We start from the raw sequence: 18,455 nt of genomic DNA, 5'->3' as shown, positions 1-18,455 counted from the left end.
TAATAACCCAAAAAAAGTGAGTCAAATTGGACTTACTAGCAACTCCTCCTTTGAATTTCAATTAATGTGTTTTATTTTCTCAAAAATATTTTTGAAAGAATAATATTTTATATATTTAGTAAATTTTTTAGTTTTAACCGTTTAAATGATATTTTTAATATCATAAGATTAAGAGTATTTTTGATAACTCAAATGTACTTTTAATATGATTTAAAATAATTTTACTTTTTCTAAATTCATGTCTAATCAAATTAAAACGCGTATATTAAAACTGGTTAAGAAATAACTTGCTTCATGAACCAACTAGATGAGTAAAGTCTCAATGGCTGTTGTTTTCCAATAAGCTTAAATGGGGTAGGTGGATCACATTTAATTAGACTAATTTGTGTTAGTGGCAATCTATTTTTTAGGTCATTAATGGAATTTGGATAATTTATCTAAGTATGTTACTTTTTATGTTTATCTAACTTCATGAAATTAGAAATGTATAGTAATTAGTAATTTTTGTGCCTCATCATGGATTCATATAAGGGATGATATTTATTGTTACATGCATCATGGCTAATTTTCAATTGATGTTTCGTCAAAATTATCTTGCTAATTTTCAATTGATATTTCGTCAGAATTATCTTGACAAAAAAGATTTTTAACAAAAAATCCATTAAAAATATTATCAATTAAATATATATATATATATATATATATATATATATATATATATATATATATATATATAAATAAATAAAAATCTTTGAAATATTTGACTAGGTAAACAAGTCAAGTTTCAAGATACAATTATATATTTAATAATGGTTTCATTAATAAGTGAATTGGTAGATTAATGAGTATTTCTTCATTAGTGTTTTAAGTTCGAGTTTTTTTTTGAATATACAAGTGTGTTTATTAGAAAGTGTTTTATGTTTGTGTGGATTTTTTTCAATACAAATTTTAATTTGTTGAATTTAATATTAATACTAAATATCGAATATAGAATTCAAAAAATAATTAGTTATGATCCTAAAACATATGAAAATTATAAAGGGTTTATCAAAGTGGATTTTTTCTCATAAAAATTTCTCTACACAGCAATTGATATATAAGTCCTCCATTAATTTTCATGGGTCGCTACCTAAAAAAACATAATTAATTTTTTCTCGTGTATAAATAAATTCAAAATTTAGAGGTCGTAATTAAAATTTTTAAAAAATGTAATTTATCAAATATTTTCACATTCTAATTTGTTCCATATGTTAAATGTACATAATCGAATCAAACTTTTTTTTATATCATTACTTTAACATTAAATCAGTGATCTCAAAAAAATATTTTTCGAAAATGATGATGAATTTTATCCAAATTAACTTTCTTCTAAAAAGAAGTTCATAATGTTCCGTTAAATATACTTAAATTAGTAATCAAGTAGTCAAAAATGAATCAAAATTACCTTTTCTTCTCTAATTAAATTGAACTTTATTCTGTGACATATTCAAAAAAATTCATCGCGCTAATTTATAATGCGGCAAAAAATCACAAACAATAAGATTCTTTTTAATTAATTAGAGGAGAAAGGGTCATTTTTTTAATAAAAAAAAATAATCTTTATTTCTTAAATTCTGTGTCAAATTAAAATAAAATAAAATAAAATAAATTGAAACAGATTATCAAATAAAAATTCAAAAAAATTAAATTAAAACGGTGAAAGTAGCATGTGTTTATATAGAACTTTTGGCACTTAATCACAAATTATGTACTAATACCTCATTAAGTTATTTAATATATAGTAAATTATTTGTTATAAATTTCATGTGCATAATATATTTAACTACTGGCGGCTATGCACGAAATATGACGTCATTTAACTTTTTTTAATGATGAAAATATGACGTCTGCCAGCTCATTTCATTATATGAGATTAAATTATTTTAACATTTTATGAATACTTGGTAGTTGGTTAAACTAAAAGTTATAATTTAATCATTATAGAAATGCTATGATAATAATCTAAAAAAATTACATATTTTTTAAAAGTTGTTCTTTCATTTTTTTAAATTTCATATCGAATTAAGCTATGACAAATAAATTTTAGACAGAAGGAGTTGTTAATAAGTTCTTTCAGACAATGAGATGGAGGGATCCGCGAATACACCATCAGAGCTAGATGCCTTAACCCTGTCATTGAATGAGGTTAAACACCTTTCGAAGAATTTAATAAAAAAAATACCTTCCTTCGGCAAACGACTGAGTGGAAGTTCAAATTTTCTAATTACCTCTTCAATATCATATTAGTAATCCACTTTTTTCCTTACACGTACCTTAAATAATCATATATAAATTTTTTTTAATGATCTACCATTTAGAAACTTTATAAATTTATTTACACTTTCAAAAAATACGTATAATTAATCATAAAGATAAAATATGAATTTTGTCTTAATTTTATACCCTAACAAGTAATTCACAACAAATATTTAATAAGATGAATAATTAATATTGGTCGGAAGGAATAATAGATATTTTTAAAGGAAAAAATAGCTACCCAAAAAGATTCCATTGAGATTAGCTTAAATACTAAAATTAGGGCAAGTTGCACTAAACAATCCAAAGTTTTAAATAAGTGAGTTCTTATTAAATATTTTGTTCTCAAAGAAAAAAATATATAATTCTAAGAATATTTATATATAATTTAGAAAAATATTATGAAAGCTATTTATATATAATTTATGAAAAATAGTACGGTTATGACCGGTGGAGATGGAAGCTATGAAGGGTGAAGAAATAAAAATGAAACGTGTCGGAGGGTGCGGAAGACGCAATAAATACAGAATATCACTCGTGAAACTTATTTACTAACTCTCATTGGAAAAATCATTTTCCTCACTTTTTTTTTTAAAAAAAAACCTTGTTTTCTCAAAATAAAAAAAAATCAATATTTTTTATTAGCTAACATAAAAAATCCAAAAATATTTTCCTCCATACCAAACGCACCCAAAATTCCGACCAATATATTATATATATATATAAACGAATAGCTATACAACCAAATTTTTTTTCTTAAAAAAAAATTTCACCTAATATTCAATATTATCTACATTAAAATTTAACTATTCGAAAAATCACTCCCTACCAAAAGCCTCAACCAAAGTCTATTTTGAGTCCTTTTTTAGATAAATCATATCATAATTTAAGTAAATTAACTATAAATTTTGTCCCTAACTAAATGCATCTTGTCTTCTTGTTATACAAGCACATGCACTATATTAAATTTTATTTAGACAAATGTTCTGTATTTAGGCTGCTAATTTTCTTAATTGGAAATTAATAATAATTATTTTGTAATATTATAATTAGAAGACTATATATATATATATATATATATATTATAAGATAAGACTTGGTAAGTATACCTTTTTAATTATATATGTATTTTGTACTTTCGATTAGCCAAAGGTTATCTTACACCTTACACTACGTGAGGATAAATAGGATCCCAATTAATATTAGGTATTAAATATCGAACTTCCAAAATTTAGTTTGAAAATAATAAATATCGATATCGTAATTGTGTAAGTACGTATATTGTGTCGGTGTGTGTTAGTTGTTTGTTTAATATTTAACCTAAAACATTCACTAAATAATGAAATCGTAGAAAAATAGTCTGAAAAATATTTTAACTTTGATCGAAATTGTTATTACGATACCAAACTTTATGGAGGATCTTTTACCATTGCACTATTTAATAGTGTATTTTAAAGGTATATATGTGACAACATGGACACATAACTATTTATAATGATGTAATATTTATGATGTTCACGTGAACACATATATACCTTTAAAATACACTATTAAATAGTGCAGGGTAAAAAGTCATTTCCAAAGTTCGATATTGTTACAATAATTTCGGTCAAAATTGAAATATAATTCAGACATTTGATGTTTGAATTAAAAAAATCATTAAATAATATATTTATTAGTATATGTGTTGTATTGAATCACGATCTAAACTAACATGCAATGTACGTTTTATTTTTTCACTATAAATACCACTTTACTATTCCAAAGTTTTCAACCAAAAAAAAATCATTCATAATTATGGCTTCTCTTTTTCTATCGAAATTTTCTTTCTTTCTTTTACTAATAATAATAACTTTATTTTTTCACTCTTCTCATTGTGATGTCCTAACAAGATGTCACATCACATCACTTTTTCAGTTCGGCGATTCTATCGCGGATGCTGGAAACGTGATCCGCATACCTGGTGCCGTCATATCGGCCCAGGCATGGGGTCTACCTTATGGTGAAACCTTTTTTCATAAACCTACTGGACGTTTTTCTGACGGTCGTATTATCGCTGACTATATCGCCACGGCTCTCAGTCTCCCATTCCTCAATCCTTACATGGACAAATCAGGTGTTTCCTTTAGTCAAGGTGCTAATTTCGCCGTTGCTGGTGCAACGGCGATGAATAACTCTTTTTTGGAGGAGAGGGGCATTGGACATGTCCCGTTCAACGTTCCTCTCCCGAGTCAATTAGAGTGGTTTAAATCTCACCTCCAGTCAACCTATGGGTCAAAATATTCTACAACTCTACGAAACTCTCTTGTAGTATTAGGAGAGTTTGGTGGAGTTGATTATTGGAATGCTTTAGCGGGAAATAAACCTGAACCTGAGGTACGTACGTACGTACCTTTTATTATTGATGGCATTATAAGTGCCATCAAAGAGGTGATCCAATTAGGATCAACTCGAATTTTGGTTCCAGGAGTTTTTCCTTTTGGGTGTCTATCATCATATCTAACAAGATTCGCTGACACGAATCCAAATGCTTATGATCAATATGGTTGTTTGAAATTTTATAATGATTTCGCTACGTATCATAATATCGAGCTAAAGAAGGCTCTAGAAAATCTACGATGTGAGTTCCCACGTGTTAAAATTGTGTATGGGGATTACTATGGTGGTTTTAGGCTTGTTTTTCGATACGCGTCTTGGTTGGGATTTAATCCAAGTACATTGGTATCGGCATGTTGTGGGAGCGGAGGACGATACAATGCCGGGGGATGTAGTTCAGCTAGTACCAATGTATGTCCTAACCCGTCCCAATACGTTAATTGGGACGGGCTTCATCTGACAGATGAAGCGTATCATCGTATTTCTAACGTTGTTATCAACAATATGCTTCCAAAATTTGGGTGTTATGGACTTAGAAATTCGAGTGCATTATCTAGTTATTGAATTTTTAAGGTTTTTGTTTAATTTGTTTTGGTTATTTGGGTGTCTTTTTCATGATTTTCTTTGTACTTGAGTTCGTTGATTTTGATGAAATGTGTTGTAGTTTGAAATGAATATGAATAATGAGAAAAGATAATTGTTGTGTTGTAATTTCAGTTGATTTTTACGTATGAGATAATAATTGAACTTTATTTATAATAAAACAATAAAGTTATAAGATTTAATTTAATAACTTGTATTGCATGATGATCTTGCAAGATTAAGCAGAAGGAGATATTTAAATTTGTATAAAATTTCTACAAGTAGATATACACGTTTTATACAACTTTTATCGTGTTTTATATGTTTATTTTACTTAAAATGTGATTTTTATTTATTCAATTTTATAGAAATTTAAATACGATGTATTAATAATTTCACGATTTTTATTTTTGTTTTGGAGTGGGGGTGGGGTATTTGTATTTTTGCGACTATGATGAGATGTGTGCTGTCTTCTCCATCTTAGGTATGGATAAACAAAAATAATAATAAAAGAATAATTATTGTTTAGTAATTAAACCTTATCCACTAAAAATGATTTTTTTTTATCATACCATAACATCAAAATTACAAATATTAGTTGGAAAACCCTTTGATATGATCAAATATGAGTTTGTATATTTACAAAATAGACATAAATCAATTAAATTTTTTGATAACTCAAATTCCTCATAAAGCATTGGAGCTAAGATTGTTCATGGCATGAGAAATTTGGAGGAAATGAAAAATTAAGTAAATATATAAATGCCTAAAAAGAAAATGCAAAAGATTCTAGTAGCAAAATCACTACCTTTTACTAAGATATAAGAAAAAAATAATAAAAGCTTGAGTTATCCAATACTGGTGGAAGGTAACATATATTCAAGGGAAAAGGGTCTGATATACCCCTCATTTGGAGCTAATATATCCCTCGTTATAAAAGTGGCTCATATATGCCCTTACCGTTATACAATCGGCTCACATATACCCCTGCCGTTACAAAATGGCTCACATATACCCTTCATTTAACGGATGTTAAAAAATTAATTTTAAATTTATATTTTTTACTTCATTTTTTTAAAAAAAATGATTTAGGGGTATATATGATTCTTCTATCAAAGTTCAAGGTATATTTTAATTTTTTTTGATACATAAATTATTTTTTAACTTCTTTTATTATAATTATTTGAGTTTCTTATTCTTATTTTGTTTTTTTTCTTTCATTCCTTAGTTTAAAGAAAAAAATTAAACTATTTTTTTTGTGTATTGTAATTTAATTTTGTATTCGAAGAAAAAATTTGGTCATCTACAACAAGTTTTACAAGAATATTAGTGAAACATAAATAAATTTGATTATCAAAATAATAATTATAAATTAGTCATTGAAACCAAAAAAGTCAAAAAAAAATGTTTGACAAGGATTAAATTTACTCATATGGGATTATACTTTTTAGAAAAAAATAATAAAAATTTAGATTAAAATTATTATTTTTTCATTTCCATTAGAGGAAAAGGGTATATGTGAGTCATTTGTTTAGAAGCAGGGGTATATATGAGTCACTTTCATAACAAGGGGTATATCAGCTCTAAATGACAAAGTTGAGGGGTATATCAAACTCTTTTCCCTATATTCAATGATCATTGATCATTGAAATTAGATAAGGTGCATATAAGCTTGTACAAACACATCTAGAACAGTAATAGTTAATTATCAAATAATCTTGGGATTAACATGAAGTGATGAAGATGTTTGTTGATGTTCATCTAATCATGGCATATTAATGGTTCCAAAAACTATGCCAAATGATATGATGAATAGATGACCATCAACAAACAAATTCATAACTACACAATTTTAGCATATATATACCTATATATACATGGAATTGCTCGGTTTAAGCCGAGTCTTTCAGAATTAACACCTCTACCTCCACAAGATAGTGAAAAGGTTTACGTACATTCTACACTCCCCAGATTTCGCTCGTGGAATTTCAATAGATATGTTTTTGTATAGAATAATAATATAAGAAGAAACTAAGAAGATAGCAAATTCACAGTATTATGTTGTAAGTTGTATGATTATTAATATATGCTCAGAATATCTATATTCTATGAGAAGTATATGCCTTGGGAATATACCTTACTTGTACTCTATAAATTTGAGGTTTCTATTATTGGTTGGTGGGTATTTTGAGTATTGTTTTAATACACATTTTCAATGATGAAAGGGAGATATTTAAACTTTTAATACCGAAAGGGCATGGTCTAGCTATCAATGAAGTGAGTGAATTATGAGTGATCGTGATTCAAATCTCGGCAGAAACAAAAAAAAAACACAATTTCTTCACGTGTGTTGACATTGGTTGATAAAGTTACTTGATACTGTAGTAAGAAGTACTAGGCATCCGATGGAACATCGAGGTATGTGCAAGCTGATGACCCTAAACATATCATTAGTTATCAAAGACTTAAAATTGTAATCCAACCAAATATACCATATGCTTCTTATTGGGGATGTTTAAAAAAAAAAGACGTTCTACCTTCACGAGCTAGGGGTAAAGTGTACGTACACTCTATCCTCTCCTAACCCCACCTATGAGATTACATTGGGTACGTTGTTGTTGCTTCTTAGTGGGACACCTTAGGAATAAATAGCTTTTCTTCCTTTCAAACCTTTCACCCAGTTAAAATACCAATCAATCAATTATACCACAATATTACAATATACAAGTATCTAACTTGACTAGTATACAAGTGTGATAATAACAACTAGAACTTCATATAACCAACAACTCCTCCTATGTGAGGTTCACATGGTTGGTCTCAAGTTCGAATGCAGTAGGTTGACAGTCAACATAAAGATAGAACCATGACGACACATCTTACCTTATAATACAGTACAATGGAATGGCGTATACATGGATCGAGCAACATTATTAAGCTTAACAGCATGAACATGTCCGATCATCATAGGAATCGTTGAGCATGTCATCATGAGAAGACAATGATGGAAGGAGCCAATTGAAGAAGCCTACTCTAGTTTCTTCCCTCAATCTCTGAGAAGAGTATTCCACCAACACATTCCAAAGCTCCCCTGCAGTCCACTTATGTGAAACAATCCATTGAATCACCTAGACCAAGTTTTCAACATAGAAACGTCACACGCTGATATAAGCTTCCAAGGCTTTCAGAAACTATAACAAATCGGCAAACATCCTAGGATTAAACATATCAGTTCAAAGTCGAATGAAACTTCACACCAGACACATTATAAAATGATTAACAGACAGAAAGTACCTGCTCCAGCATCTGCAATGCTTCCAGTCCAAATGTATAATACAAGATGAAAGGTCTCATTGCCTGTAGGAGAAGATGTTCAAAGTGAAATGAACATCTAAAAGAAGATATTTGATATTTTGACATTTTATCGCCTCCATCTCTGTCTGTATGACATCATTTTCCCTTTCCGAAAGCTTTTAAACGTCTAGCACAATTTACAAGTAGCAATGAAGCATAGACCATTACAAGTATCAAGAATTCAAAGATTATTAACCTCAAGTTAAAAAGTAGGCATAATACATAAGCAGTCTTGACCTCATATGGCAAATAAACACTCCAACTTTGAGTATGCATATCTAGGCACCTCAACTCATCTCAATTGTGTCAGTTGAACACTCAAACTTACAAAACGATCCTCTGAATACCTCCAAAATTTATGTGACACGCCAGTGATGGGTGTCCATGAGACAGTGGCGATGAGTTGGGGTGTTTAGTTATCAGTTGAGACCAAGTTGAGGTGTCTAGATGTGCACTCTCAAAGTCAAAGTAATTACCTGAAGTTTGAGTGTCTATTTATGTATTATGCCTTAAAACTACGATGCGTCTCAAAAGTAGAGAAAAATAGAATGCGCCTAGATTTACCAAGTACATTATCCCCTAATAGGTGAAAAGCGAGTGCTCTGTGCCTTCTCGCATGAGCCAATACTTCCCGCATACAAATGCAGGAAAATGTCCAAGGAGAATGAACAACCTGAGATGCAGCAATCCATTGAAGCATTGCTTTAAGTTGAGGATCTCCTCCAAAAGCACCACAACCCCAATTTCCAGTCACAACACCAATTTCCTGCTGACTGTCTAAAGGTGGACAACGGTGCCCCTTGTGATTTCTGGCTAAATGATTCCCCGATGCTCCCTCGGTTGCTTGAGATGAAGTTGAAGTATGACCAAGTGACTATCAGAGACAATTAAGAAAAGGAAAAAATTGAAATACCTATAGAGATATTGGAAGGGGAGCAAAAGGAAATAACAAACTGAGGAAGATTTAAAAAATGACAAAAGGAAATCCTACCAGAAGATTAACAATGGACCTCCCACCGGTGGAGTTAACAGTTTGATCATCTTTGAAGAGCTGTTGATACTGATGACATTTGCATTGATCCATGAAGCCACAAAACGCTTTATTAATCTCCCTGGGCAACATATTCAACTTATCATCAATAAAGAAATACAACTATCAAGCATTTTTTCTGTAAATACTAAAGGTCCATGGTTAATCGACCAATAATAGTTAGAATTTCTAATGTCAAAATGTCTCACTCTCAGTGCAGAATATGCTAACCTATCAATTCACCATACAGCCTCACATGAAAAAGGAAGAAAAAAAATACTACGTTACCATCTCAAAGCCTCTTCTTCTCAATTTTTAATATACATGTGTTATTTGCACTTTTTGCTAAATAATGTTAACTTTTTTCTTGTCTATCTTTGTAAGACCGCACATCCATCTTAGCATCCACATCTCTATGACATAATCTTGTGGAAGTCCAACATATCCCCAAAATGAGTGTCTTAGAGATGGATGTGTAGTCAGTCATGTAAGATCCTTTAGAGGGTTGTATGACTACAATATCTACTTTTACTTTTTTATTTACTTGGTATCAAAGAAGGCAGAGATTCCGGGTTCACGTGCTTGACCATAAAACATAATCATATCCGCATGTGAGGGGACATATTGAAGATATAATAAAATAAACATAAGTGTACTCACTAACAGCTTTCTTCTAAAAAATGTGGTCACAGTTCAACATTGTCATGAAAGAATGAAACATATTGAAGTAGATTGTGATTTCATTCTAACAAAAGGTCGAGTCAAGGTGCACAGCGACAAGTTTTGTCAATTGATCAGTTTGCAGATATTCTTACAAGGTCCCTTTGTAGCTCCAGAATTGAGTATATTTGAGGCAAAGAGGAGCATACAATGTGTACAGATTGATAAAGAACCTAATTGTACCTAAAGGATAATCCAAAACTTACAGAGTTCAGTATCATATGTTTAAGGCCTTAACAGACTTCATGAAACAAATATATTCCAAAGAAGCATTTTAAAAGAGTACAGAAACTTGTGTACCTTAGAAGGCCTTCAAGTCGGTACTGGTTGTTTCCCGGGCAGCACAGTGCATCTATTGCAACTATCCTAGTCTTACGCCTTCCAAGAACATCAATGTCCTTTTTGTCGACATAGTCACCATTAAACCGGAATGAAGAGGCATACCTTCACCAGTTGAAAGACGTGAAATAAGCGGAATTACAGTTAATGGCCCAAAATGTCAGAAAAAGATTTCCACGCATATATAGCTTCAACAAATTAGCAAAAGCCCTATTTGTTCCAAGTTAACTTAGTAATGTGTTGCAAATACACAATTCATTCTCTATATAAACTCACCCGGTATAACTTGAAAACCTTTCTGTACCAACAATTTCTATAGCTTCATTGTCTGCCATGCACGGCAGGAAAAGCATGCCAGCGATTAACTCTGGATTGATCATAAATCGAATTTCTTCCTAAAAGGAAAACTACCTATTAGATATTATCTTAAACGTATACATTCCAACAATCAATTGGGGCTGTGTGTATAAGATGCAACTGTTTATTGGGGCTGAAAAAATTCAGTCTTCCTTAGAAAATCTATAAAAGTCTCATTTATAACTAAGACATGTGCAGGTCTGGCTGAGAGACTTTCAAGTTGCTTTGGAATAAGTGTGAGATTTAGAGAACTTCTTATATAATTAACCGTAACTTAGTTTAAACAGTTATAGTAGATTGATTGATTAAACATAGAGGTGTCGAAAAAATAGAAAACCACACCGAACTGGAACCCAAACCAAACCTACTTGATAAATAGATATATTCTTCAGTTTGGTTTGGCATTAAATTTTAAAAACCAACATTATTTGGTTTGTTTGTATTTAAAAGAAACAGACTGAACTGACAAAAAAGCGGAACTGATAAATTTTACAATCTGTGGTTTGATTTATATATCTAATAAACCAACTTAGCTGGTTTAGTTACTTAGCAAGTTACATTTGAGCCAAAACAAACTGCAAACACCATATTAAAAACACGAAGATGCAAGTGGATCATTTTACCAATCACTACAAAAGAAAAAGTTTTGGTTGTAAGCAACAAAATGATGATGGGACTGAATGTCGAAAATCAACAGATAATATATCAGTTCTCTTTTTAATCAAAATAAAAACATAGGGAGGGTTTTATGAAGTGCATTCACTTTAGGAATTAGACCAAAATCTCCAAAAAAAAATTAAACTTCAAAAGGCAAAAAGTGTGGTGCATTGTGGCAAAGGAAGGACAAAAGCAACTTATTCAATGAATTACTTTGAAATTCTTAATAATTGAAAATAATGGCTAATGGTTAGATTCAAAATGTGAAAACGAAAAGAACACTCTCCAAAAAAGAACCTGCACACAGCCCCTAACGAGAGCACCACCTCCTAAATACATGTTAGCAAAATCAACTTCAATAGCTTCACGTGATTGATCTTCAATTAATCCTGAAACAGAAATCTAAAAATAAACAGAATGATATCATGGCATGTGAGAAAAAAGAGACATGATAACTGGATTGAGATTACAGTTTCACTTCTTACCTCATAATGACAAAGGGAAATATTGGATTGGCTCCATAATTTTTCCTTTGGATAAGGAATACAAGATGGACTAAATTGTAAAGAAAGAACTTTTCGCTCGAAAGACACATAGCCTGCTGGCATAGATGAACATATCCTCCCAAAATAGTGAACAATGCACTTCAATTTATTATCGAATGCTTCTTCATAATGATCATGTAGACACCTGAAAAACATGTATGGCAGCACATGAACTTCATTAATTCGATTAACACAGTTTGAGATATTTAAAGACCGAAGTGCCACTACGGAAGAGTACAAAATAATTGATCTGTTCTTATTCTTCAACTCTGTATAACTCATTCTAGTTAACAATTGTAGATAAAAATTATTCAATTAAGACCTTACAATCTAATTATCAACCTAATGAAACTATTTATCTAAACCGTATCCTAAGATAGAGAAGTTATGTCAAGTTTTCAGATTATAACAACTCATATAGAGATATGAACAGAAAACAAGCATAGATGCAACAATCATATCAGACAGTTGATGAAACATACGCAAATAAGTGATCAAAGTTGATCATTGGAAGGTGTTTGGCACCTCTATGACTGGTAGGAAATAGACAAAACAACGCGCATGCAAGAAGAGCACCAATTAGTTCCTGGAAAAAAAGATTGAAAACCATGAAAATTAATGCTACAGATACTTGTTACAACATCGAATAATCAAATTCTGCTGCAGAAATCAGTTAAAGGGGTAAAAGAGGTATGAAACAAATTAATTGTTGAGTATCCCATACGAATCTCAGGCTGTGACATGAACTCATTTGTGTGTATTAGGTACAGGAAGAAATCTAGAAATGGGATTCCTCATCGCTTAAACTTAAAGTTAATTGCTTTAAAGTAGGATAACTCTTTCCTGCCTGCTTATTGACCACAACCACACCAACCCACAGTGACGGAGCCAGGAGTGTTACTAAGGCGTATCACAATATCAAAACTAGACAGACGTAAAAAAATAAGGAGAGTTAACATATAGTATATACATACATACATAAAATTCTAAACTACTACCTGACTAAGGAAGACAATGCCAGGCTCTTGTGATTCCAACAAGCGAAGACCGGTTTTAACTCCTTTCAAAACTCCATCATCAGCATTCTCATAATGAGTTTCTAGCAATAAAGGCAATCTCAAAAGCAACTTAGCCAATTGTGGTACCACTTCTTCGAACCATTTTGCAGCTTCATCCCTAGGAAGCAACTGCACAAACAATTCAGCATTTAGTAAACAATCGTATCAGTTCAAACTTTTTTTTTTCATAATAAACCAGTAGCTTGTTCGATCAAGTTTTTGAGAAGTCAAAAGTGTTTATTTTTAAAGAATCGAGGTGTTCGGCCAAGATCTTACGAAAAACAACACTCCTTCTCCCTCCGTTTAAATTTATTTGCCTTTATTCAGAGTGCACAAGCAAACGAAATTCGGACATAAAAACCTCAATCTATTTGAAAACGTACTATAAATCACGATAATAAAAAATAGAAACTTTTTTTCACAACCTATCAACATCGATCAAACACAAATTATTGCACTAATAGTATCTTTTCAAATTAAGAATCGAAACAACAAACTAATACTATACTTTAAAACAAAAAAAAAATGAAATTTATATGTTCATGAACAGAGAATTATGGGAAACGAAATTTACATCATCGAAGAACAGAGCAAAACCTTGAGAAGCAGAAGTATCAATTGAAAAACTGTGGAACGAGAGAGAGTTTCGAATATCGGAAATGGCGATGAATAGGCCTTCGCCGGAGTCAATTTTGCTGTGATTAGGACCTTTCGAGATATCGGTAAGTGCTTCAGTTACCGGCGCCGGCCAAAAAAGTGAAGATGATCGGAGTGAAAAGGGTAAAAATGGAAGAATTGACTTCAAGTCTTCTCTGTTCTCCATTAAAGTTCGTTTTTTTCGACGTTACATAATATCACATATTTATATTTAATTTAAAAATAAAAATTATTTTAAAACAGATTAAAAAGAAAATAAAATAATAACGAAGATATAAATCAGAAACGCTACTGTTACCAAAAACTCAACTGGAAGAAGAAAGTCAAATTACAGTCTGAGAAGATAAAAATGGCGGCTTCAGCTTTCGGACAGTGTAGTCTTCTTCCTCGTACAGTATCTTTGAATCCTCAGCAGTCTCATCGTCAGCTCTGCAGTTTGTCTTTCCATAGACAAACTGTAAATTCTTCACTTCCTGCACTGTCATTCACTCAGTCTATAGGTTAATATTATTTCTTTCGATTTCGATTCGATTTGATACTGTTTGGGTTTAAATTGGGAATTTTTTTGAATTTGATTAGGTTTTGGGTCTGCAATTGAGAGACATTGTGTGGATCGAAACGGGTCGGATTTGTTTAAAACGGATGCTGTTCGTCAGTTGAATGGTTCAGTTATCTCTGCTAAGGGGCATCGGTTTGCTATTGCAAGTTTTTTCTCTCTTTTTCTTATAATTATCCGTTTGATTGCTCGAATTCTTCAAAAATGTTGCTTCACTTGTGTCGAATCAGCTAAAAATGACTACTTTTGGAGTATCTGATAAGACCCGTGGAGTTTTTTTAGAGTCTGAGCAACATCACTTTACGATACTCTTTGCATTTCATTTTATGTGGTGATAAGAAATGAAGGATTGTATCTCCATCAGACTTGATTTATGTGATGCTTGTGTAGCTATATATATATATATATATATATATGTCATTCTTTTTGGGACTGCAACAGAAGAAGTAGCTCTTTTCTTACATATAGGACTGCGATAGAGTACATAGGAGGGAGGAATAAACATGCTAAAAGTACCTTAGTATATGGTGTTTCATGCTTTGTTAATTCCAATAATAGCATGTCAATTGTCATTAAGGGCAACCTGAAATGTTAAAAAAGCGAAGAGTATTCAAGAAAAGAAATATCTCGTGTAAATTGAAAAGGAGGGAACCGTAGTTTAAAGTGGTGATTTTTAATTGCGAGAGTTAACAGTTTCATTTAAAGAAATTGTGAAAAGTCAATTGATACAATTCGTGTTTGGTCTGTAGTTCTGTTATGTTTTTGGTTTTACTTGAAGCCGTATAGAAGTTGAGTTCATTTCATTGACAATGTTTCTAATAGAGTGTTATTGGAACTGACTGACCGTCTGTTGGTTTTAAAGGTGGTTGCACGTTTTAATGATCTGATCACCAAGAAGCTTTTGGAGGGAGCTTTGGAGACTTTCAAGAATTACTCGGTTAGAGAGGAAGATATTGATGTACGTTTTCTATATCTAATCCTCCGTTCCCTCAAAACCTGTATTTTCTCTTAAACTTGATGCAATTACTACAGAAGGTCCGCTTGCCATGAAAAATCTAAATGAGAGATTGATTGCTACATAATACCCCTCTATGACACGCTATACTGGAGCATAAAGATCCACTATGGGATAAATGGAGAATGTTGTATCAATAGATTAAATATAGAATAAGGCGTGGTGGGAAGTTGTCTCTTCCATTTCATGGCGTCATCTAGTTTTTTCCTCATAATGCAGGTTGTGTGGGTTCCTGGTTGTTTTGAAATCGGCGTGACTGCACAGCTTCTTGGAAAGTCACAGAAATATCACGCAATACTCTGCATTGGGGCTGTGGTAAGCTCACTTCCAAACATAAGTTTACCTTGTCGTTTTTCCTTCTACATTATTTGCCTACTACGATTCTGTTTCATATGATGATATTTTTTGTATCGTGTATGGAAATATGGAAGATTACAGTCAGATGCTTAAGTTATTCTTTTGGTATATTCTGTTTTGGATCGTCTTATGTGTTCATCATTGTAAGTGAACTAATCTTTTGAGTTACGGAAGGGGAAGCAGCTTAGAGTATGATGAGAAGCATTAACTGTGTCTTTTGTTCCTGTTGAGAAGACTAGCATTTATTTGTGACGCTCTTCCCTCAACAATGGAACTATAAAGCTGAACAAATAAAACTCAAGCACTATTTTGACAGATAGGCAAAATTATTAAACAAAGAAGCTATTGAACTTTAGATTCCTTACTGAAGATATATACTTGGATTCATTAAATGGAAATCTTTAACTAATTTCCATTGATGTGAGGGAGGGAAAAATCTGTGGATTTAGCTCAGTGTATTCTAATTTTTCTTTGTGGGACGGGCTAAACGTTTAGTTGTTGTAGTTGGACATAGTAGGGAGGCATGCGTGAATTTAGTGCCTTATTGTGAAGTAACCTCATCTGAACATACTGATAAACACTATATTATTTTTGCCCCGGTGGATTTCTTTCTCAGTTAATAAATATCTGGAAAGGAAAAGGTAATATAAAGCTAAAACTCTGAGCATTACAAACCCGAAGAAAGAAAAAATCCATCACAGACAAGAGATTGAAGTGCCTTTCTGCTTTTCCCTCTGTCCGAATCATAATCTAATATTTCTTTTTTTCTTGATGGTGATGTGTATCATTGTTTTTAATTGTATTTTTTGCTTTGTGGCTAGTAGATCAGAGGTGATACATCTCACTACGATGCAGTCGTTAATGCTGCCACATCTGGAGTACTTTCAGCAGGTCTAAATTCAGGTGAGATAACATACTCCATTATAATCCACATGAGCAATAACAAGTATGCTGATTTTTAATCTTTTGCAACTCTTCAGTACTTTATTGATAGATAAGATTTTGGAACATTGTTAAAACTTCGAATGTAATATCTGGAATTAAATATGATGGTTGAAATAGAGGATTGTTATGGGACCATGATCCAACAAAGTGATAGGCAAGGTTTAGTAAGGTTGTGAGACTAAGCATGTAATATGGGGTTGTTAGGCTTCTAAAGTCCGAACATATTCACAGGATGAATTTGTTAATCTGGATGTTCGGACATACAAGACTGATAAGATTAGAAATGATAACTGACAGAAGGTGTAAGTACCCTAAAAGATGAAAAGAAGGGTCGTTGAAGACTACTTATGTCTTAAACAGTCATCTTAGATAGTTAGGCTGTGTCGAACACTCAGGCATAGTACAACAACTTGAAGATCCTATGTTAGAATCCTAGTTAAAAACTGTGTGAGTTCATATGCTCTAGTCCTGGTGTCATATTTACTCGATGGTTGTGCTTCTGAGCAGTATAATAAGTTCCCCGATGAATTTATCAAGGTAAAAGGTAGTTTGATTACCTCTGTTACACATCTTCTGTCATTATACGCTATTTTCAGTTCATCTTTTTCAATTCGCTGGCCAAACTAAAATCTCCCTTATGTAATGAGTTGCAGGTACTCCTTGCATATTTGGTGTTTTGACATGTGATACCTTGGAGCAGGTAAGCAATTAGCCGTTATACACGTGTGTTGGTGTTCTATCTCCTTTGTCCATTGTATAAATAGTGGTTGGAATAACAGATTCACGGAAAGTATAATCTGCATCAGCTGAGAGGTTATTATACCTTGTAGCTTTGTACAGCGAGATAGTCATTGTTGTTTCGTGTACTTGAACTGTTAGTTTTTTATGGATTTGTGTAACATATACTCTCCTTGGAACTACATTTACAATATTCTTCTTGGCTGTGTGAGGCTATCTTGCTCATGCATGCTAACCAACATCGCTATATAATGCAGGCTTTCAATCGCGTTGGTGGGAAGGCTGGGAATAAAGGTTCCGAAACTGCATTGACTGCTGTAAGTTGCCTGTGATTGTGTGACAATTAGATTTTATCCTCAAAACAAGTTCATTTGTGTCTGATTCTGCTCAAATATATCTGCCTTAATATGCGATTAAAAGGGTCTGACTAATATAATTGTTGAAACTTAAACATCAATAACTTAAGACTCAGTGTTCTGTTAGCAATAAGTGACTGATCTTGAATGCATATATTGTGTTTAATTTTTCAGATTGAGATGGCATCTTTGTTTGAGCACCACCTAAAGCCTTCAGAGTAGACAATCCTTCTTATCGCGACAAGGTTCTGGATTTTCACCTTTAAACAGAATCTCACTCGCATTACCATCCCAACTAGTTACTCCGACTAATAAGGTTAGACATCGAGGGGGAAAAAGAGTTCCCTCTACTTCTCGGTTTCCTTCCTCGTCTACTCATTGATGCTGGATGTAAACATTCTTGTAAAAGCTGCACTTGTTTGAGAAAATGTTGCACTTTGTTTCAAGTTTGAGTTTTGGATAATAGTATTCTTTCAAGTTTTGAGTTTTGGACTTCAAATTGGTTCTATGTGAATTGG

At 32.0% G+C, this 18,455-nt stretch overlaps 3 protein-coding genes and 1 non-coding gene across 7 annotated transcripts; 2 read left to right on the top strand and 2 right to left on the bottom strand.

Annotated features, from left to right (window-relative positions):
* Positions 1-4,067: 4,067 nt before the first annotated feature.
* LOC101268666 (acetylajmalan esterase-like) lies at positions 4,068-5,382 on the top strand. The gene has a single exon (XM_010316559.3). The coding sequence runs from the start codon at positions 4,093-4,095 to the stop codon at positions 5,233-5,235; it is 1,143 nt and encodes a 380-aa protein (XP_010314861.1). The 5' UTR covers positions 4,068-4,092; the 3' UTR covers positions 5,236-5,382.
* Positions 5,383-6,992: 1,610 nt separating this feature from the next.
* MIR827 (microRNA MIR827) lies at positions 6,993-7,089 on the bottom strand. The gene has a single exon (NR_161759.1). It is a non-coding gene; the product is annotated as a microRNA MIR827 (primary transcript).
* Positions 7,090-7,906: 817 nt separating this feature from the next.
* On the bottom strand, positions 7,907-14,179 carry LOC101251564 (poly(ADP-ribose) glycohydrolase 1-like). Of its 4 annotated transcripts, none has more exons than XR_011213513.1 (11): positions 13,888-14,143; positions 13,254-13,442; positions 12,738-12,841; positions 12,196-12,400; positions 12,008-12,112; positions 10,973-11,091; positions 10,658-10,801; positions 9,599-9,719; positions 9,172-9,481; positions 8,548-8,734; positions 7,907-8,381 (listed from the first exon to the last, which is right to left on the bottom strand). XR_011213513.1 is itself a non-coding variant. In XM_010316489.4 (11 exons), the coding sequence occupies exons 1-11, from the start codon at positions 14,134-14,136 to the stop codon at positions 8,356-8,358; spliced, it is 1,635 nt and encodes a 544-aa protein (XP_010314791.1). In that variant the 5' UTR covers positions 14,137-14,179; the 3' UTR covers positions 7,907-8,355. The 4 variants fall into 4 exon arrangements, 2 of the variants coding, with proteins under 2 accessions (XP_010314791.1, XP_004253043.1); XR_003244495.2 differs by having other exon boundaries at positions 9,281-9,481; XM_010316489.4 differs by having other exon boundaries at positions 8,548-8,610; positions 13,888-14,179.
* On the top strand, positions 14,128-18,436 carry LOC101251867 (6,7-dimethyl-8-ribityllumazine synthase, chloroplastic). The gene is made up of 8 exons (XM_004252996.5): positions 14,128-14,470; positions 14,550-14,671; positions 15,389-15,484; positions 15,761-15,856; positions 16,723-16,801; positions 17,497-17,543; positions 17,839-17,898; positions 18,112-18,436. Exons 1-8 carry the CDS (start codon positions 14,320-14,322, stop codon positions 18,157-18,159), a joined length of 699 nt encoding a protein of 232 aa, XP_004253044.1. The 5' UTR covers positions 14,128-14,319; the 3' UTR covers positions 18,160-18,436.
* Positions 18,437-18,455: the final 19 nt, after the last annotated feature.

The sequence above is a fragment of the Solanum lycopersicum genome, chromosome 12 (assembly GCF_036512215.1).
Source record: "Solanum lycopersicum chromosome 12, SLM_r2.1".
Lineage (NCBI taxonomy): Eukaryota > Viridiplantae > Streptophyta > Magnoliopsida > Solanales > Solanaceae > Solanum > Solanum lycopersicum.
This window is presented reverse-complemented; position numbering and strand designations above follow the sequence as displayed.